At 39.1% G+C, this 22,590-nt stretch overlaps 1 protein-coding gene across 1 annotated transcript; it reads left to right on the top strand.

Annotated features, from left to right (window-relative positions):
• The first annotated feature begins 1,188 nt into the window (after nt 1–1,188).
• On the top strand, nt 1,189–21,430 carry mrasa (muscle RAS oncogene homolog a). The gene is made up of 6 exons (XM_084362489.1): nt 1,189–1,348; nt 10,735–10,993; nt 11,794–11,947; nt 13,912–14,011; nt 14,926–15,005; nt 16,750–21,430. The coding sequence occupies exons 2-6, from the start codon at nt 10,801–10,803 to the stop codon at nt 16,847–16,849; spliced, it is 627 nt and encodes a 208-aa protein (XP_084218615.1). The 5' UTR covers nt 1,189–1,348; nt 10,735–10,800; the 3' UTR covers nt 16,850–21,430.
• Nucleotides 21,431–22,590: the final 1,160 nt, after the last annotated feature.

Raw genomic sequence — 22,590 nt, 5'->3', positions numbered from 1 at the left:
GTTACTCAAGTACTGTACTTGAGTGCAGTTCAAAGTACTTGCATTTCCTGCTACTTTATACTTCCATGCCACCACATTTTGGAAGCAAATATTACTCCACGACATTTATTTGATAACTTTAGTTACTAGTTACTTTGCAGATTACATACTGTATCAGAGCCAGAGTGGTGCATTTTGAAATTTCATATGGATGACTTTCACTTTTACCAAAGTAATATTTTACCATAATATCCTGATTTTTTACTCAAGTATGACTTTTGAGTACTTTTTACAACACTGTTATTACTGATGCGTTCATGTGTATGCATCATAATGTCGCAGCTGGTAAAGACGGGGCTTATTTCAACTACTTTACATCCTGCTGGTTAGCTTAATCCATTTTAATGGAACATAATATTTTAGTTGATATTCTGTATTTTAGCATTAATAATCTGAAAAGTAATCAGGGAGTTGTGTAAAATAACTGTAACTGAGTAAAAAGTACAATGTTGGCTCCCAAACTGGTAGAAAGTAGGATGGAAATGCTAGTGTAAAGTACAAGTAGAGTACCTCAGAACTGTACTAAATAGGCAACAGTACTTTAAATTACATTTCTATATTTTCTGTTTACATAGTTACATTATACTCCTATACAACAGACACACACTGTATTTTCTTTGATATCATTTTATATATCTTTTATCCTACTTTTTAACTCTTATAATGACTTTGTGTGTTGTTTTCACTTTGTGTACCTCTATATGCTTTTCTGTTATGTTTTCTTTGTGTTTGTGAGGCACTTTGAGCTGCATGTTACGTACGAAAGGTGCTATAAAAATAACATTTACTATTTGTTATTTTTAAACATTTACTATTATGTAATAAATCCATTTGACTCCCCTTAAATTAGGCACGGCTAATTTGACAGGACTATCCCTTTAAAGAAGTCCGCTATATCAACAGAGCATGAGAACAGTCCATTCCACTAAAAAGGGGGACTCTTGTACTTCTTCGCGGGATTTCACAAATTTAGCACTAAATATGCAGTATAAAGGACATCAAACACGTTGATTTAGACTTGCTCTTGAAAACAGACGTCATATTACACTGAAATTCATCATTTAGTGATTTAACGTCTTCACAAAAAAAGCGGCGCTCACCCCTTTGGGGCTTTTCTATTTTTAGCATCAGCTGTTGCAATACAAAGATTAGCTACTCAACGTATTGTTTCGCAGATGTGGGGAGCACACTCCCGTCTGAGGCGAAAGGGCGGCGGTGGTTTGAAGCCGAGAAAGAGGGAGATGAGGAGGGATATGTCGGTGGCGTGAGGGACGTTTTCTTTGTGTTCACGACCGCGGAGCTCGTATCGGTGAGTAGCTTTTTTTTTTTTTCTTTTTTTTTCTCACTGTTGACAGAGAAGAGGTCGTGAATGCGGGCGTCAGTGAAGGCAACACCTAACAGCTAACCGTTAATGTCAAAATGAACTCCTGCTCTCAGTATCAACAACTTACTGTAAGCTAGCTCAACTGTCACCGGGCTGTTTCCACTGATGGCAGCGCGTCGAGGGAAGTTAGCTCGTTTTAATTAACGACACGAACGACTGGGGCTCGTTTGCGGAAATTCATTTTTGCTGCAAACTTCAAGCGAAGGATGAAGCAACCGAAATCCGTTATTCAGGGGCGGCTACTGTCGGTTTTCCATACGGCCGCTCTGTGTCTCTCTCACACACACACACAGACAGACAGACAGACAGACAGACACACAGGCGGGCCTCTCGCTTGCCTCCGTGTGTCAAAAAATGTTCCGACACAAAAACACATTGCTTTTTTTGTGTGTGTCTTTTATCGTCTGTCAGAAATACAGCCCACAGCATTATTTTAGCCTAGCACCACAGCTGTATACAGTTGAAACACACACAGTGCTGCTGCTGCTGCTGCTGGTGGTGTCCAGCTCTGGACACAGAGAACAGAGAGATTCTTCATGAATCAAATCATAGGATGAGATCACTCAGAAGCACCAGTCAGTCTGCAGAGAGAGAAAGAGGCACACACACTCACACACACACCTTAATCACTATTAATAGCAGAGTGAAATCACCAGATAATTTGGCAGTCTGGGGGACAGATCCCCCTTTATCCTTCCATCTTCCATCATAACTTCGTGGAAATGTCAAACCCTGCTGCTACTGATGATGATGATGATGATGATGGAGTTGCATGTGAGGGTAAAATGGTTCGCTGACTTTTACACGCTGTCTCACAATTTCCCTGAAGTTAATTGTGACCTTTCGACGAGGGGAAATTACCCACTAGATGATTGGTAGATGCTGGGTTCCCTGTCCAGGAATGTGATCTTTTAAGACGTCATGTGTTTAAAGCCTTGAGTGAAAATGAAAAATGAATATGTAGTCGCTATCTTCTAGGCCTGGGCGATATCCAAAATTCGATATCACGATATTGTCCTGCCCACATATTGCGATAGACGATATTGAAGTCTGTTTTCCCTCATGGGACCTTATTTCAGAAAAACTTTGTATAGTAGTGAAGTTTTAGTACCTTTTCTGTGCCAAGGCGACAGCGAGTGTTAAGCGAGACGATGTAGTTCACTGAGCGGATTAACACAAAACTGGATGGACAAACTGGAAAAGAAACAGTTTGTTGTAATTAAAGTAAAATACCATCTAGTTTTGTGGTAAACCGCTCAGTTAAATACATCGTCTTGCTTATCATACATCACTAACACCAGTATTGCCGCCAACTCGTCACAGAAAGGGTACTAAAAAAGATGAGAATCACAATAAAACGGCAGTTATGTAAAACGGTAGTTCGTCCATTTTGTGAGTAAGCTAATATAGAGGACAAGCTCTACAATGTTTAAGTTACGGGTTTGGTGAGCGTTCAACAAGACCATGTCACTAACACGACTGGTGGCTGTGTAGTCTTTATAATTACTTCTTTTCACAGTCTTATATTTCATTAGTTTTATGACAAATTGTGAAGAACATATGTGTAGTTCATGTCACAATTCAAGCGGGATCAAAAAATTATTTGTCTCTCTCCATTCACATTCTCCAGCCAAGTGACCTGCGCTGGGTGATGGACAGCAAATTTGTGGTGTTGCAACATTTAGTCAACACCTTACACCAAGACGACACGTAACCTCATTCAAGTCCCTTGGCTCACCATTTTCTCCAGCTTTGAAACCCGAAATATGGTCAAATCAGTGAGCTGTCATTCTTAGAAACGAAGTCCTCCATGTATGTATGTGAAAACACTGCATGTAAGCTCAAAGAAGCCATATCATCTCTTTGGTATTAAATATTGTGAAAAATATAGCACATGGCGGCAAATATCACGATGTTCCATAATATCTAATGTTGGCCCAAGCCTTTATCTACTCATTCCCCATTCGGCTTGGAAAGCCGGGGGAAGTTTTGTAGTTCGCAAAACATTTCTGCAGCTTCACGGCAAAACAGCGTTGCAGAATTCTCCTAAACACCTGACTAAAAACATAAAATGGCTCCAGACAGCTCCAGTCCATAGATCCCAAATTGATTTGAAAAGATGGTATTTACACCCTTGACGCAAGGTTGAGTTCATTCACCCACTTCAGATGGGGTGTGCATTAACGCTTTTAGCTTACCAGCTACAGTGAAGATTTTAGCTTTAATAAGTGTGTAAATAATTTCTTTTCAAATCAATTTGGGATCTAGGGTCTTCTGGAGACTTGGGTTATGCTTTATAATGTAAAAAAAACAGCTGTAAGAAAACATAAAATGGCTCCATACAGCTCGACTAGCGTAATCCAAGTCTCCAGAAGCCCCCAAGATCCCAAATTGACTTTAAAGGATGTTATTTACACCCTTTTTAAGCCAAAGTCTTCACTGTAGCTGCTAAGCTAAACGTTTCTGAAGTGGGTGCATGAGCTTGACTGAAACCCTAGGGTTGGATAACTTACTTTCAAATCAATTTGAGATCTTAGGGCTTCCAGATATACACTATTGATTCATGACAAAACATCATATTTTGGAGTAAAAAGTTCAATATATTCCTCTAAAATGTAGTGGAGTAGAAGTAGAAAGCAGGGGTTGTGGTAAATTCAAATTCTTACATCATTGCATTTGTTTCTTTCTCCAAAATCTCACTGGAGGATGTTGTACACCAACCACATCCTGTGTCCTGGTTGAAATTCCCAAAAAGCCAGACAAAAATGTAAGATTATCAGAATGAATGAATGAAGGTCAGAGTAGGAAATGCCCCCAGCAAGTCACAGTACATTAGTGAGATGTTTGGGCCGTGTGTGTGAATGGCAGCCTTATCCACAGAGAATTTCTGAAGTATTGTGGAGAGCAGTATCATGAAAAAGACATCAGTTTTATTTATGACTAAATGGGTTCTCAAACAATGCTGAGAGACCGGAGACTGTGTCAAGTTAGTCATTGTTGATGAGTGACAGTCATGTGATCAGCTATACAGCCCTCTGTAAGGCTACGTGCACTTTGTCCTCTCAGCCAAATGTTGCACAGGGTGCTAAAAATCTGGGGAAAATGTGATAAGAGGCGGCTTACTTTGCTCACCTCATTTTCTGGCATAAATGAACAGAAAACACTGCATTAAAGCAGCCACAAGGAACTTAAATTTCTGTTGATTCTGGCGGCCCCTGTGGATAAAAGTGGTACAAGCACCACCACCTCTTGTCGCAAAAATCTTGGCTAGGTGTGTAATCGTTTTGTTCACCCGTAAATGACAATTTAGTCATTATCTACTCACTGCCATGCCGATGGAAAGTCAGGTGAAGTTTAGTAGTCCACTAAACATTTCTGGAACTTTTCAGCAGACTTGCTTTAAAATGTTTTTAAAACACCTGGAAAAAACATGTAATGGCTCTGTACAGCAATCAATCCAAGTCTCCCATAGATTAATTTGAAAAGACTATGTTTGGGTCAATTTTATGCACCCACTTCAGATGCAGTGTATGCCCAGGCTTAAGCTTTGCAGCTGAAGGGAAGATTTCAACTTAAAAAGGGTGTAAATAATGTTTTTTTTCCAAGTCAGTTTAGGATCTCATGGCTTCCAGAGACTTGGATTATGCTGGATGAGCTGTATGGAGCCATTTTACATTTTAAAAGTCCCCATCCACTGCCGCAATGCTGTTAAACTGTGAAGCTCCAGAAATGTTTTATGGACTACAAAACTTCATTCAACTTTCGCGGGGGTGACTAGATAATGACTTTTCATTTAAGAGCTGTATGTGCATCTGATTTCTGCCAACATTAATAACTGAAGAATTGATTCTGGTAAAGAAATGCTCTGGTGCTTTTGTAATTTCTGCAGCTCTCAGACAAGATGGCCCTTAAGTGAACTATTGCTTTCACTTCAGCTGTCTTGGTGACAAGAACCAGCACTCTGCTTCTCCAAGTCTGAATGTCCAGTTCCTCTAAAAAGTCAGCACTTCAATACTTGGGAAGATATATATTCTAGTCAGCCAGGGCACAATCCATTTCTGAAATGGTTTTCATGAGGTAAAATAGGTTAAATAAATAATCAGACCAGCTTTCAACTCAAGAAAATAAGGTAGGAGTTCGACTAGAGTTTGTCACTTGTCGGCAGCTTCAGAGCTTTTTTGAACTCCGTGAACTATGTCTTAACACCTCCTCTGAATGATCGATGAGTGTTGATGTCAACGCAGTACAGTACAGCCTGGGGTGTGCGCACCACTGTGTTCCTCCTTATTCCTGTTCTGTGAGATATGTTGCTGCTTTGTTCCCATGTGAAGAGGGAAGTCTCTTCATCCTTTCCCAAGGCAGCAACTAAACACTTCTCAAGAACCTAGAGAGGCTTTACAGAGCCATGGTGAAGACAAAATGTAAAGTCCAGAACACACCATGTGGCATTTATGGATTGAATGGCTGAAAGAGTAAGCCAAAAGTTAAGTTGCACTTTACTGTTATTGACACCAGATCGAGGGTTTGCTGTGGGTCCCATATAGTTAGTTTTAAGCAACACAAGCACTTTGGTTAAAGTTAGAAAGGATTGTAGTTTCCGATTAAATATCAATAAACACATTGTGTCTTGTGTGTCAGGTTCACTGTGGTGTTTTTCTGTATTTAAAAAAACGCTGGGCTTCCCTTAACCTTAATTATGTAAGAACTGGAGTGTACACACACATGCAAGTCAAAAAGGCAAAGTGGTGAGTCGAAAATTAGGAAAACATGAAACAAAAAGACTGTAGGGATCCAGATTATTTAATGCACCAAAGTAGTGACGTTTGAAAACCTGCTCTTCATCAGACAGAAGTGACACTGCACAACACCATCTTGTGTACACAGGAGAGCAGTCATGTGAATAGTCTCTGATTGGTCAAAATGATAACAATATGCATATACATACAGTCAAATGATAATGCACATAGTCCCTGATAGATGTAGCACCTGATGTACAATAGTGAGGTGACACTCAAAAAGTATTCCCTACTCAAACAAGGCTATATCATAGACGGAAGACACTACATTGGTGTCTAAAAAACATCCCCACACACAAGAAAAAATAGCAGTAATACAATAAAAATACACTGCTATATACAAAAATATATACAATAGAGGGAAGACGCTCAATAGGGGTACGCAACCACCTACACGCTATTAGGCAGTCATTATGTACCTAAACAAACTGAAGAGGCGCCTCTAAGCATCTTATTAATGTCACTACTGGTCGAGCCAGTAAGGGTTGATCTATAAAAATAAGAACATGAGACAGATGTGTTCAAATGTATGTAGAGGGTGTTAGTGCTAAGCTGAATTTGTGTGGAGAGGAAAGGATTCAAACTAATTTAGACAGCCTAAGTGTTGTACACTATACTGTTAGTATGTCCTTTGCAGGCCTGGTTGGCCCTCTGTAAAGCCATATAACCAGCCACATTGGTCAGACGACTAGCTTTGGTTGGATGCATAGTAAAGTTTCCTCTACACAGATTCCACTCCCAAAGGAATTTGGTTTAAACTGGTGTTTGTGGATTATTTTAGTCTCACAGGATGGTGAGTGTTGTTTCAGAGAACTGTGCACTCCACCCTCACAGAGGGAAATGCTGACACACCTTACAAGGTTGTGACCTGACTTGGCTTCAGCTAACCAAGCATGACTGGTTTGAAAACCACTACTGGTGGCAGGTACTGTGGTTTTCATGGTGCTTCTCAAGCTGTTCTGTCTTTGTTTTTCTGCACAGCACTGAAAGTCTGCCTAAGGCAGTGGCTTGTGAAATGGTGTAGTGGCAGAGACGTTTACTTTGTGACTTCATGACAGCCAGCCAGCCAACTGACTGACTGAAGAGGCTTTTCAACATCAGGAATTTGGCTCTGAAATTCTTTGCCCGACCTGGCTGGCTGATTGGCTGGTTGGTCTTTGAAAAGGAAGGAAACATCTTCCTTCCCTCCATTGTGCTGGGCAGGAAAGGATGGACTGAAGCCAGCTGACAGCTGTTTCCTGGTGGATGAAGGAGGAATGGGTGCGTGGGTGGGTGCGTGGTGAGGGTGTTGTGCTAGTAGTGAGTGAATGTGTTTTTTTGTCTGCTATTTTCTGTATGCTACAGTTTAGTCAGGACTACAGTGGAAATCTTAAGGTTTCACAGTAAGACAGAGTAGGTTAGTTTTATATCAGGTTGGTTTAATTTCACGTATCAGTGGTTTTTGTGTTTTAACCCATTCACTACAAATTGAATACTCAACGTTAGTACTGGGCTATATGTCCTCAAAATAATATCACAATACTTTTTGGCTATATTGTGATACACAATATATATCTTGATATTTTGAAAACTCCTCCAAAGGACTTCATAAATGCATAAACATCACTACTTTTACAAAATACCTTAATATTGATATTGGACAATAGGGTTTCTAGGCCTGACTTATCATCACAATGAGATCAGTAAATGTGGATATAATGACTAAGTGGGTAAAGTATTAGAACAACAACATTCTGTTGTTCTGAAAATGACATCACTTTACAGTAATGCAGCCTTTAAAGCCAGGAAAAGACAACACTTGTGCCATAACACAATCTAACATTATCCAAAAACTAAAATGCTATATAGTCTCATATCACGAGAATAATTTATTATTAATGTATATAGCCCTACATAACATTACTCCCAAGATGTTTTTAAAGCAAACCATACATTAAATGATTTCTACCTTCCAAGTAGCAATTGTTTTAATTTTAAATCCCTGCAAATGTATAGAAATATATTTATATATTTAACCTCTTTTATGCACTTCTTACAATGTACTGTAAGATGGCGTCACAATGGTTATTTGAGTTTCAAGACTGATTTTACCGAGTTAAAGCAATTCCATTCCAGTGTTGGATGGTTGCAGTTGATAATTGAAAGATAAAATCAAGCAGTGCACCCTCTGTATGGTTGATGTTTCGTTTGCCAACTCTTGCCAAGATTATTTGAAACATGTTAATGCATGAGTAGTATGTACTTTCAATAACATGTAAGAGGATAAAAAGCAATTTAAAAAACTGGCCAAAAATGGTGTCTCTTGTCTCGATTCAACACCGTCTTGTAACGCTTCTATCAACGTTGTCCTCGTGTGCCCTTGTTTCCTCTCCCTCACTCTTCTGTTTCCGATTCCTCTCACCCTCAACTCTTTTACTTCCCTCTCATGTCTCGGTTTTTCTGTTGCTCTCCCTTTGTGGTGATAGCTTTTTGCCAGAACAGCATTAGATAGCATGGCACGTGTTAAAGCTCCTGTCATTACCCTTGGTTATTTAAACATATAATAACTGTATTCATTATATAAGGTTGAATCTATAAAAAACCCCACATGATTTTGTTAAGCAAGTTCCCCTGAGGTGTAAAAATCATCTGATCATTTGCAAGTGTTTTTTATTGAGCCTCTAATGTACTTCACTGATGTGGAAAAATAAAATACTCTGTTAAACCTCTCATATTCTAGCAAGATAGATGTTTATTTTTGTTTTAAAAAAGCCATAATTACAAACTGCATGTGTGTTGAAACCATCACATTTCTCTGCTGCCTCTGTGGTTCCAGTGGGCTACTGAAAGTAGACGTTGTTAGCCTGGTTTCTGCCACTAGGCCAAACCAGGCTCACCAAGGCTTGCTTTAGCCACTTTTCCATATAGTTGTTGTATCCATGCTGTGCTTGAGCCAATAATGTGGATCAGTAAAAGTGGTTTTCTCTGCACTAAGTCCTGTTGCCTATCCAGCCAGTTCTATTGTGGCTGCTGCTGCTGCTTTTACTCTTCCTTATATTCAAATCACGTCAGCTTAACAGGAAAATATGAGCATGCTGTTGGATATTGGTAGAAAAAGTATCACCACAAGAGCAGTAACATGGTAATCTTGATGACAAGCAGCTGCATTTCCTGTAGCTGCTTCATAATAAAAGATTTTAGTGGTTTTCCAGTGGAAAGCTTAATATATATTTACTTGTCATTTTACAACACAGGGTTGCACAATGAAATTTAAGTATTAGCCTTAGTGCTACCATAAACATGTCTATGTTGCTAAATGATGTGGGATAATGTATTATTTCATCCAAGTGTCCCACATGTTCTTTAGGAAAACCTGGCCACCAAAATACCAAAATGTACTTTTCATAATTAATTGTGCAATCCTGTATTGTATAATGACAAATAAATTAAGAACTGTACCTGAACCTTGAACCTTGAACATGCCTCAGGCGCACTGGGCAGGGTGCAGTAGACTGTGATCTGTGCTGCCTCACATGGTTCACAAAAATAGAGCCTTATATGTTACACTAAATCTACTGAAGTGCTAAAAGCTGCACACAGCAGGCCTTTTAAAAATGATGCATTCTCTTTAGCTGCCTGCAAACCTGCACACTAATCAGTTTAGCGCCTAAGCACTACCTGCCTAAGCAGGACCATAACATTGTAGGTCAGTGTGGTTAACCCCTGCTTTGAAGCCGCAGTAGAAATACATATGAACACAGCTCGGCACATTGTGGTTGGGCTAAGAAAAGGATAGCACCAGCATCATATTAACCAGAAAAAGAAAAGTATCAACTCTGACTCATGTCTCAGGCTTTAACCAGACAGGTTTTTGTTATATGTACAATCAATGAAATGTTTTTAAATAAAACGCTCATAATGGCTTACTCCGGTTACCTCTTATATTGTGCATGCTGACGTATGCAACATTTATGATCATATAAGCGAAACAAGTAATTTAATCAGAAAGTCAGGTACCCCTTGGGTGCTCTGGGTGTACTTTATGTTAATACTTGCCATGTCACAGGGCTCTGCAGGCTTCATTGGTTTAATTTCTGCCCACCTTGCATAAATAAAGTCAATACAGTCTCCCCCATAAGATGCAGTTCCTGTAACAGCTACAGGACCGCTGATTGCATTTAAGGGACTGGAAAAAACATGAGCTCCTCTTGTAAAAAAGTCAATTGTTCCACTTTAACTTTTTCACTCTTCTGCCATATTATTAGGTAATGTACATCTGTCATTCAGCTTGTTGTCTTTCTCTGTTAGGTAGAATCTGATTTATTTTTACCCAGCTATGAAAGTTATTTTATAGGTGCACTGCTGATCTCTCTATTTTTGCCTCTCTAAATCTGTCTTTTTCCATCTTTCTGCTTTGATCCACAGCTCCAAGCTGTGGACTGTGATCTCCATGGTGATATAAAAGCAGCTCTCCCCATCTGTCTGGTGTTCCCTCCCCTCTCTGTTGTTGTTAACCCCTTTCTCTCTCTTTCTCAGCCAGGTGTGTCTCATCAGCCACCTACTAGCCTACTTCCCACCTTTACCACCAGCGTCGAGGTAGCGATGGCGACCAGCGCTGTGCCAAGCGACAACCTGCCAACGTACAAGCTGGTGGTGGTGGGGGATGGTGGCGTTGGGAAGAGCGCCCTAACCATCCAGTTTTTCCAGAAGATCTTTGTGCCAGACTACGATCCCACGATAGAGGACTCGTATCTTAAACACACAGAGATAGATGGACAGTGGGCAATACTGGATGGTGAGTAGAAATGTTAAATTACGTCTCCATGATAGTTTTCTTTTTTATTTATTTTTCCTTAATCCCTTTGGCTTCAGTTAAACATCCTCATCATTGACCAATGAGTGTACAACACTTGTATTTGTTGTTAAAAATCTTTTTTTGCTTTTAACTACATTCCTGTGGTCGCTGTTTTCCTACACTGAGCTGACTACAGAATAGCAAGGCACTGCTAGGGTTGTCGCATGTGGGAGAAATTACGCATCATTACATGATTTTATCCTTCCCTCAATAAAATATTAAAGTCATGTTGGAAACATATCAAGCTCTGGAAAAAATAAGAAAACCACTTAAAAATCAATTTTACAGTTGCAGTGGGAATGCATTTTTGTGTAATCTTTTGATATTCCCTTATACCTAATGAACTCTAACAAGGCCTGGAAATTTTTCAGTCACAGTTGTTATGTAAGGTTCACCCTGAGGGTGACACTCAGGGAAAGATCATTGGATCACAGGGTCACTAGAATCCACAAGTGTCTTTTTCTTTGGATTATGAAAATCCCAAGAAATTGAAACAGGTCACAGTAACAAAATTGCACAATCTCATTGCATAATGAAAACTTGCATGCTTCAGTTTATATTCTTTAGTAATGAATATAACAATGCTTTTGGTATGGTACATTGGCAACACAAGTCTTTATTGCAGATTTTATTGAAAATGTTACAGGTCTATAAAAGTACCTAATTAATTGTTAAGTTAGTCAGTAAAAGCAAGACCTGTCCATGTAAAGTGATACATGTTTGTTTCTCCATCTTCACAGTGCTGGACACAGCCGGTCAGGAGGAGTTCAGTGCGATGAGGGAGCAGTATATGAGGACAGGAGACGGCTTCCTCATCGTCTTCTCCGTGACGGACAAGGCCAGCTTTGAACATGTTGACCGATTCCATCAGCTCATACTACGGGTCAAAGACAGGTAGGTTACGACAGCTCAGAGACCACACTATGTGGTAATGTGGGAATGATTAGGACATTCTTACTTTCATGTTACGATCTTATGTAAGCCAATCATTTACACTGTCCTGAAAATGAAACCACAGAATGGCAGGTCAATCTTCCTAAATTGTCTTAGAGAGAACAAACCCATCAAGAACTCCCGCTTAGAGAAACAGGTCGAAACAGGATGTGTGAAACAGGAACGCACACTAAACCCACAGCTGGTTATTTTTCTACATGTGAGAATGTGACAAATGAGTCAAATCTGCCAAATCAGCCAGACACTTTTACATTTACATTTACATTTTTTTTACTTTAAACAAGTCAGCTCTAAAATGGTTTTTTCCTTCAGAAGCTGAAAAATGTTGAATAACCATTAACGGTGATTGAGGAGGCAACTACTTAAAAAAAGGATCCCAATTGAACTTTGTGAGATAGTGTTCAGCACGATCACACCAGCAAACTCTTGCTAGTTTATTTTTCGTACATAAATCATATTCATTCAACTTTGCTTCACACCATATTTTTTTCCTGGTCATCTACACCCCCCTGCAGTGGCTTCATGTCTCGAGGTTTCCTTAAAAAATATTTAGTGGTTTCACACTTACAAATGTTAAAACACAGTCTTGATATGTGGTCATTGTCCTGTAACTCCACCACCATCCCCTTCCCCTCCTGATATGAAAGTCAGGTAATGACACATACAGATATGAATGTATCAGTGGTTTGCAGAAACATTAACTGACAACATTTTATCCTGGTGACTGGGCTGAAGTAGACTTTGTCCTGATTTGATTACCACAGATGTCAAATAGGCTTTAATATCTGCGTAGCATCCACTTTCTGTTTAAGAAACACACATTATATCCATTAGTAATGATAACATTTTAGTCACCGAAGTAATTGCTGTGATTAAAGGAACATTGCAACATCACTGAAGTGAGTCATCAGACTGGTTGGAGCCTAATAAACCCCAAGTTTGTCCCAGTCATCTTAACTAGATTATTTTGAAGTGAAAACAAAAGAGACTGCACCCAAAATGTCAAAAACAAGCAAGTGGAAATCTGTCCACAACTATGGTTAATATATTATAGTAGGTGAAGGTTACTGAACTTTAAGCCAAAGTCACCAAAAGAGGAAGTAGCTCAGTCAGATGTAATGACCTATATTAATATGGTAAAATTGCGGATTTGTCTATGATCTTCTGAGAACTAATGTTGTTTGCCCTTTTGAATCCCATTCTTATAATTATGCTGCACCAGTTATGTCTAAAATGTTATAACCATTAGAAATTTTGGCCAACCTCCCCACCCCCCAACAGACCCAGTAAGAAACAACTGTTTAGGCCCATTGAGCTGACTAAAATTCAGAATAAGATAACTGATAACTATTTTGAAGAACATTTATCCTCATTTAAGGCCAAACACCTGGAAGATGGTCAACATGTAGCATATGTTTCAGGATTGTAAGGGGTTAAGAATCAGGATGTCGCCTCTCTCCTCAAGCTGCAGACCAGTTGGGCCAAACGTCAGATTTGTTTTCAAAATTCGAATCAGCTGTGTTGTGAAAGTCTGTTGTGAGAGAAAATGGTGCATCTGCTCTCTGACTGTGACTGACAGTAGCCAATAAAACTGAGCTTGAGATGCAACAAAAATAGAAACTGGAACTGAGCAAGTTGCTGTCTGTCCATATTTAGTGGTGCTTCACTGTAGCTCATTTTTCTGCAAGAATTGAGTGTTACAGAAATCTGACACCTCCCGGGCGATTTGTGAAGCATGTGATGCTCTTTCTAATCTAAATGTAAACCTGTCAGGTCTTTAAAATAGACCCTAGAACCTGAGACACTTAGAAACACTCTTAGAAACTGCGTTGGAAATCGAGTGCTCAGTTATACAGGAATGCCTGAGAGTATGTATGTGTGTTTATGTGTCCTTTTCCTCTCAGGGAGGCCTTCCCCATGGTGTTGGTGGCAAACAAAGTGGATTTGGTCCATCTGAGAAAGGTCACCTCTGATCAGGGCCAAGAGATGGCTGCAAAACATAGTGTAAGTAGTGAACCTTTCTGTAAACATTTGTCCTCATGGTGGGTTTTTGCATTGACCTGATTTCAAATCTTTTACCGAGTTTCCGAATGGGTGATTGCAGAGAAAGTCAGAGACTACAAAGTATCTCAAATTGGTGTTTTGAGATTTACAGTCTCTGGAGGTTGTTTTAAAAAAGCTCTGTTGCGGCAGGCTGATTCAGTCTGGATGAAGAGTTGAATCTGAGAGAAAAAGATGTTTTGATAAATTAATATTAATATTCAACTAGTCTCAGCGAACACAGCATGACCTTTAAAGGACCAGTGTGTAGAAATGATTGGCATCTAGTGGCGAGGTTGCAGACTGCAACTAACTGAACACCCACACACGTAAATCAACATGAAATTTACCCTCTCTAGAGACAGTGTTTGGTTTGTCTCTTCTGGGCTACTGTAGAAACATGGCGGTGCAACATGGCGGACTCAGTGGAAGTGGACCCTCTTCTTTGTAGATGTAAAATGCTTATTCTAAAGTAACAAAAAGACAGCAAATCTTAATTTCTGGGTGATTATACACTAACAAATAACATCTATTCCATTTCTGCACACGTTGGACCTTTAAAACAGGCAGAAGTAGATCGACTCGACTGTCGAATGAAGCTTGAAAGCTGAGCTGAGAGAACTGCTGTAATCTCAAACAAGGCCAGCCTCAGAAATCACACACACTTTAAAAAGGGGGGGGGGGAAGAAAACCTGTGACCCTTTTCAGTTTTCTGAAAATGTGTGTTGGATTAAGCTGTGTATCTATAATATTTGTTTTGTTTTACTATAGTTGTGTGTTTTCTTACAAAAAATGTACATGTTTATTGTATTTAATAGTGTGTTCACCTCTAATATCACGTATGCTAAGATTTGAAATATTCCTGTTTGTTTCTTCAGATAACTTATATTGAAACCAGTGCCAAGGATCCTCCAATGAATGTGGACAAAGCCTTTCATGAGCTGGTTCGTGTTATAAGGTAACTCCAAGTTCACTTATGTTTATTTCATTATTTTAATGAGATAAAGACTGTGAGATAAAGTCACAGTGAGTGACTGTGTACATGAAAATAATATTATCTTTGTTCACAAACTAAAAAAAACTTTCTCAGTTTAGAGCGCATCACCCTTTACTCCTTTTTTCAAGTGTGTATTTCACTTCTTTAGTGGTTACGGGCACGTAGACAGTGTTACGCTGGTATGTGAAGGCAGTGAAAGTGTTTTTAGGAAGAGTGGAAAAGCAAAGAAATAATCCCAGAGCTATTTCCTGTCTTGACAGACGTGTAATTTCAGAAGACTTTGGTTTCTGTCCATGTTTTGCATGTGGTCATATCCTGTTTTAAGTCCTTCTCTCACTGCAAGGACCAATAAGCAACAAGTAGGCGTGTCACATTGTTTTAAAATCCACAGCTGTATTTACCTCTGTGTTTGTAAAAAAAGTAAAAAAAGTCCAGATACAGAGAGTTCTCATTGTCCTCATGCCAGGTCTGTAACTGACTCATCAGGAAAATCTTCTCTTTTTTCATGACTGAGGAGAGGTCATCCGTGAATCAACAGTGCCCTCTCGTGGTCAGACAGTAGAAAGCCAGTTATAAAGACGTGATGTGCTTTTTTTTGTGGCTGATGCATCGGCAGTTCAGGCAGAAACTGTCAATCCTCTTTGTGCTTGTGTAACTTTCCACATATTATTGTTTGGCTCAAAGCTTAGTATGACTCACTTGTATGCTATCATTGTGATTGTGATCTACAAGAGTTGCTGGTGCATTATTATTATATTATATTATTATGTAGAGCTGCAACGAAAATAATCGATTTTGATAATGGATCAATCAATCAATTGTTCAAATAATTTTACAAGCAAAAATGGCAGAAATTTATGTTTTTAGCCTGTCAAATATGGAGATTTTGCTTCTGCTTACCTGTTGTATTCATTAAACTGAATATCTTTGAGTTTGGGACTGACAAAACAAGACATTATAAGACCTCACCTTGGACTTTGAGAAACTGGGATGGACATGTTTCAGTTATTTTGTGGCCTCTAATAGATGAATTATTAATGAACATGTTCGTCAGCTGCAGCCCTAAAAATGTGTAATGTGGAAAGAGAAATATATTATAATGAAGGAACGATTGACTCACTCTCACCAACACTGAATGAAGAGGCATTAATTACATAGTTCCTTAAGAAATACACTTACTTGTTGTCTGTAAATAAGAAGATCAATGTTGAAGCTAAAGCCAGTGCTCGTTAGCTTAGCCTAGCTTGGCCAAGAAATAATCCATCACATAACTCCCCCGTACATTCACAACGTCTTGTTCTTACACTCTTGTTTTGTGTTGAGATGAAACAAATGGCATGATAAGTGAGCTTGCAGGTGTATTTTCTGATTTTTGAACTAAGCCGGGTGAGCTGTTTCCCCCAGTCTACCAGTGTTTGTGATAAGCTAAGTTAACTGTAGCTTCATATTTACTGTACAGACGTTAAAGATAAAAATCTCTTTTTCTAACACTCAGCACGAATGCAAGGCAAGAGTATCTCCCTTGAATGTTAAATTGTTACTTGGGCAATAACTTTGAGTGGATAAAAGTAGTCGATAAAACATCATGAGACAAAATTATTAACACAGCAGGATTATTGTAATGTAAGGCGTCAGAAAAAGTGAGTAAAGTGATCCTACACTAAGACTACTTTGTCAAACTGTTTCTCCTTCTCTACACACACAGACAACAAGTCCCCGAGCGAAACCAGAAGAAGAAAAAGAAGATGAAATGGAGAGCGGAACGTTCCACAGGCTCCCACAGGTTCCACTGTGCCATATTGTGACCTCCCTCGTCCTGTTTATCATTCGTAACGTACACAAATCCACACGCACACCCACATACCTTTGGGCACCCCCAAAGGAACTCCCAGCAGTGGTGGACCACTGGAGCACAAAAGTGAGGGGTGGAGGGGGGTCGACGAATGGCTGGATGGATCTGGAGGGACAGAAGTGATTCTGAAATGTTGGACTGATGTCCCCTCAACCCTTCACAATGCCTTGGAACGAGTGCTATGCCATCTCTCCTCAATTTATGGTCCCTTTCAAAAGGTCTATAGATTCCTCCCATCTGTATTCAACGAAGAACTACGGTGTCACTGAACTGTTTCTCAATCAAGTGTAAGTTTTGAATTTAATATCAAATGTGGCACAAGATGACAGACTCAGTGGGGGAAAGCAAAGAGAGCAGATTCACCCTGATTGTTGGAACGGGAAGGAAAAAGGAGAAGCCTCGTGTTCTCGAACTCCAACAACCTGCTGGTCATCACCTTTCTGTCCTCACACTCCTACAATTTCTGGAAGAAAAGCACCTGATATGCTATCTCTGTTCTCTCTTGGTAGAGCGGACATCATAAGGGCCTGACGGATGGATATGAGAGCGGTGGCGGTGATTTTTTGGTAGTGAAAATAGATGTTGTGTGGTGTTGTCTGGGAGTGTGGCGTGCACCTCGTGGTCATGTGATGCTCTAGTTTTGAAATGTCAGTTCAGAGAGGATGGAAGGACGTGTTGAAGAGAGCGAAAGAAATGTGACATGATGCTGAGAAAAGGTGAATGATCGGGTCATATCAGTGTTTAAATATTGTGATTGTAAAGGAAGGTAAGATTGGTCAGTGTGTGTTTTTACACTTTGAAGTGAACATAACAGGGTTTAAACCAACACTGATGTGTCAGCGGCCATTTTTATTTTCCCGTCAAAAGTATATCAGAGCCACTTAACATCATGTATTTAAAAAGATTTATGGTAAATTTAGGTTGCCTCGTCAGTCCAGATGAGAGCAGTCTCTATCAGTACTGTATAAACAATAGCCCTGATATTTTTTTGTCTTCGTAGTCTTACAAATTCAAGTTACTTTCCATGTTTTGGTTTTTTTTTTGTATCTAAAAAAAATATAGAAAATAAAACTTATATTTGTGATATAACAAAATCTAATTCTAGGTGGCAATGTAAACAAATTCAATGCTGTTTTACAAAAAAGATCTGTAGGAAATTCTTAATCGATAAGGGATAGCGAGAGCTTCACGTTTCCGATGTGAAACAGGCTGGAGAAGCTGATTTGCACTGGCCACTAACCAAAATAATGTGATGTCACTTTATTTCAATCTTGGGGCTTTTCAGACTGAATTCAGGACAACGTTACGAGAAGAAGAATCATGCTCGGTGAAGGACAGACGCTCCTTATGTTCGGGAAGTTAGAGAGCCTGTCTGACGCAGGCGGCATGAAGCCATGTTAACCTAGCTACAGACTAGTTGTAGGAGAGCCACACACTCGGAGCAACAAGACATTCTGCGTATTCATGTTCGTAGCTGTGAGGTGGATAGGAATGTACAATTTAATAACCTACGAAATGGCTTGTACTGTTAACGCACTAAAGTTTCAGTGGACAACTCTTTTTTTTCTTTGTCTGGATGAATATACCGTCTCTTGAAGGAATACATTTTTGCACTTTTAATACAATTTCTGACTTTCCTATTGGCATGTTGTTTTCTGTTCAAATCTGTACGTGAAATGAAAGGCACAGTAAAAAAACAAAAACAATTTGAATGTAAAATGGAATAACAAAACAAGCAAATAGGCGATTAGTGTTGTAGCCCTGTGTGCCTGTGTATGCCTGTTGCCTCGGCGATGATTGTAACAGCAATTAAATAAGCTGGGGTTTAATCATTCGAAAGGTATTGAAAGAAAAGTATTGTATCACTCAGTTTTGATTGAATGGCATACAAATTCACCTCAGCATGAAAGTGGAGAATCAACCTCAGCAAAAGAAGGAATACAGTATTAATCCACATCTACTGTTAAAGGGACTTCACAGAGAGAGAAAACATTGAAGTACTGATCATTGAGCAATGAAGCAACAGACTCTGGATCTTTGGGGAGATAAAAAAGAAAAAAAAATACTGAATGTGTTTGATGAAAATGTTGCATCATGTATGTTTGATACCATTTTGTATTATTGATATGAATTATTGATATGATTCTTGCAAAGTGTTTTTTAAACAACTGAATAATTTATTACTGTCTATGTTACCTCAGCGTGTCCCAGACCTGGACAAAAAGCTAAACTCCCCTTCTCCTTTTTTTTTTTTCTTTGGGACTCTCAGTGGCTCAGAGGCCTTTTGCCTTTGAGGCCCAATGTGAAGAGACTCTGATGTGTTGTGGACCAAGATGAAGGAACAGAATTTGGTCCTGAACTAAAAAAGAAGAGCTTAAGGACCTCTGCTTTACTGGAGCTCATGTGGATGGCCTCACAAGTGAAAATGTAATAACACAAGGGTCACAACAAGGAAAGTTTGTTGTCCAATTTTTAATATGTTTGTTTGTTCAATGTAAAATATCTTAAAGGAATAGTTTGACATTTTGGGAAATGCACTTATTCACAGCAGCAGTCGTTATTTTTGCTTAGTTTTAGACTTCCAACAATTAGTCCATTAAATTAATAATAATTGCCAGTTATTTTGGTAATCAGTTAATTGTTAAAGTAATTTTTCGTGCACGTAAATGCTGTTTTCAGCCTCTAAAATATGGAGATTTCCTGTTTTCCTCTGTTTTATATCATATTAAACTGAATATCTTTGGGTTTTGGATCACCCTAGACTTTGAGGAACACATTTTTCACCATTTTCTGACATTTTATAGACCAAACAATAAATTGGATTATCTTGAAAATAAGCAGCAAAATACTCAATGAAAATAATTGTTAGTTGCAGCCCAACTTAGTTTAGTTTAAAAGACTGGAAACAGAAGAAAACCAGCTTGCCTGGCTCTGTCAGGAGGTAACAAAATCAGCCAACCAGCACCTCTAAAGCTCACTAATAGAGTATGTTATGTTTATGTCTGTTCAATGTGTATGAGTTGTGGTTTCATGTGGGTTTATGTGCTGGATTATTTCTTACCTTTTGACCGGGCCCAGATAGCTGTTTCCTGTCTTTATTTCCAAACTAGCTTCATATTTATGTTGCGTTCCAGAATCCAATCATCTTCAGTGGTCATAATTTCCCAACCTCCAAGCGTACCAGGTGCCAAAATAGTAATAATACAAAAAGGTCTTTATGCTAAGCTAACTGGCATGTTGGCTAGCTTCATATTTAAGTTGCATTCCAGAATCCAGTCATCTTCAGAGGTCATAATTTCACAACCTCCAAGCGTACCAGTTGCCAAAATAATAATAATAAAAAAAGGTCTTTATGCTAAGCTAACTGGCATGTTTGCTAGCTTCATATTTATGATGCCACCAAGTCACCTTCAGAAGTCGTAACTTCTCAGATGATATTTTCAACTTCGGACCTCCAAAGTCCTGCAAAAAATCAAACAAAAAATGTCTTTATGCTAAGCTAAGCTAACTGGCATGCTATTATGCTAAGCTAACTGGCATGCTGGCTAGTTCCGTGTTTATGTTGTGTTCCAATTAATGTCAGAGGTCGTAATTTCCAAGTTGAAATGTCAAACTTCTGACCTCCAAGCGTACCAGGAACATGCCAAAAGCTAACAATGCTTATGCTTAGCTAAGCTAACTGGCATGCTAGCTAGCTTCATATTTATGTTGCATTCCAGAATCCAGTCAACTTAAGAGGTCACAACTTCCCAGTTGATATTTCCAACCACCAAGCTTTCCAGGTGCATAATGCTAAATGTAAACGAAAAAACATTGCTGTCCGTGACAAACTGATGTTTGGCTGGAAACTCGAAGACAACATTAGCACAAAGAAACAATAGCGGTATCAATCTTCTCACCTTTATATCAGAAAAGTGAATAAGCGCATTTCCAAAAGCGTTGCACAGTTCCTTCAAGCAGAACGAGCTCATGTACCAGTCTGGTGTCTTCTAGTTGACTATTTAACTTTTGGGTTTGAGGTCCAAAATCAGTTTGAAATGAGAAAGTTACCTTTCTTAAAATGAATCGTTATGGCTGATACAAAGAAACCTGCTGATTTGTTGTGCCGTCTTCACATTTCAGGTAGACCAAACACAAATGCTGAAAGTGAATAAAACGTACCGGTTGTTTGACCCTGGAGTATATGTGAGCTAAATTGAGCACTTTTGTTTCCGTGAATTGGGAGAGGTAGCATTCTTTTTTCAAAAACAGACACCAAGTATTGTTGAAGTTATGCAATTGATTTGAGTTGTGTATGTCCTGAAACTTTGTCAGTATGTAAAGGGCCGTGTAAACTTTTAAGTTTGGAGTACAAAAAAAACCAACAACATTTGGATTTGTGTAATGTGTGTTTTTGGACAGGTCTGTTGTGTTCTAACTGGCTGTGTCAGACTGAGGAGCTAGACGAGGCACAAACAAACTGTGGCCTTTTTATCTAGCCTCAGGGGTCGATTATATTTCAATAAAGAAATACAAGTATTGTGACTTTACATGATTGGCCGCCTCCTTTCGATTTTGTTGGATGATAGCTGAGTGTATTCACGATATTAAAATGCAGAGCCGCGCACTAACTCACCGCTGAATGGCCCGCGATCGGAGCCGTGTACAGCCGCCACAGTGAACACGGCTACACGTGTTCGGAGAGTCGGCATGCTTGTTCAGCAGAAGCTCGCCTCATTAATCTTCAGAGCTGTCGAGGTCCATTGAGTTCAAACACCAAGAGTGCTGAAAGCTCCATTTTGCCTCATTGATTTCAAACCCCTCAGGAGAAAGTGAGGCAGGTACCGTGTGTCTGCTATTGATTTATGTTCATGTTCTGTTCAGAGTGAAATTGGCATGGAGAGGTGCTCAACATAAGATGAGAGGCAGGAGAACAGTAAGATGGTGTTCAGGGTTATTGAGAAGATGGACAGAGTGTTTTACCCTCCAGTAATACATCAAGGAGAGTTAAACATTTCAAATGTGAATATGAAAGTCAGCTTGAAAGATTAAGCAATGCTTCAATTTCACCTTCACCTGTTCTGGGAAATTCTCTACAATCAGCAGAAAGAAACCCGAGTTTTTAGAGAGTCCTTTAAAAAAAAAATTGTACATTTTCCATCAAAATATATACAGGGATCCAGTGATGGACTGTATCGTAAGTAAATCTACTCAAGTACTGCATGTAAAGGTGCATTACGTAGTTTTGGGGAAGACATTTTAATCAGAAGAGAAAGATCTTCAATGACTGATATTTTATGTCTAAAACTAAATAAACAAACTCTCTTTGTTTTCATGACTGAATAAACAAACCAACCTTAAAGGACAACACAGTTTCATACTGTTTTACTTTGTTGTGGCGGACCCTGCCACCTTTCTAGCTTCAAACAGTGTTCTGGGGACCTTTTTTTCCTCTGAGAACAGATAGTTTATTCAGTTATGGAAAAAATAAATATTTCTGAGTTTGTGTTATTACCTCATTAATATTGTAAATAACACAATCATGAGTTTGAATTTCTTCTCCAAAGCTACATACATGTTGTGCCCCTTTAAGTTGCCCCATTTTTAAGGTACTTTTACTTCCATGATCTGCTACTTTATATGTCGACTTCACTATATTTTTGAGGCAATTATTACACTTTTTACTCCTCTACCTCCTCTTTATTTGATAACTCA

The sequence above is a fragment of the Pagrus pagrus genome, assembly GCF_965226575.1.
Source record: "Pagrus pagrus genome assembly, chromosome: 9".
Lineage (NCBI taxonomy): Eukaryota > Metazoa > Chordata > Actinopteri > Spariformes > Sparidae > Pagrus > Pagrus pagrus.
The sequence above is the reverse complement of the archived record's forward strand: the minus strand, read 5'-3'. Positions and strand labels throughout refer to the sequence as shown.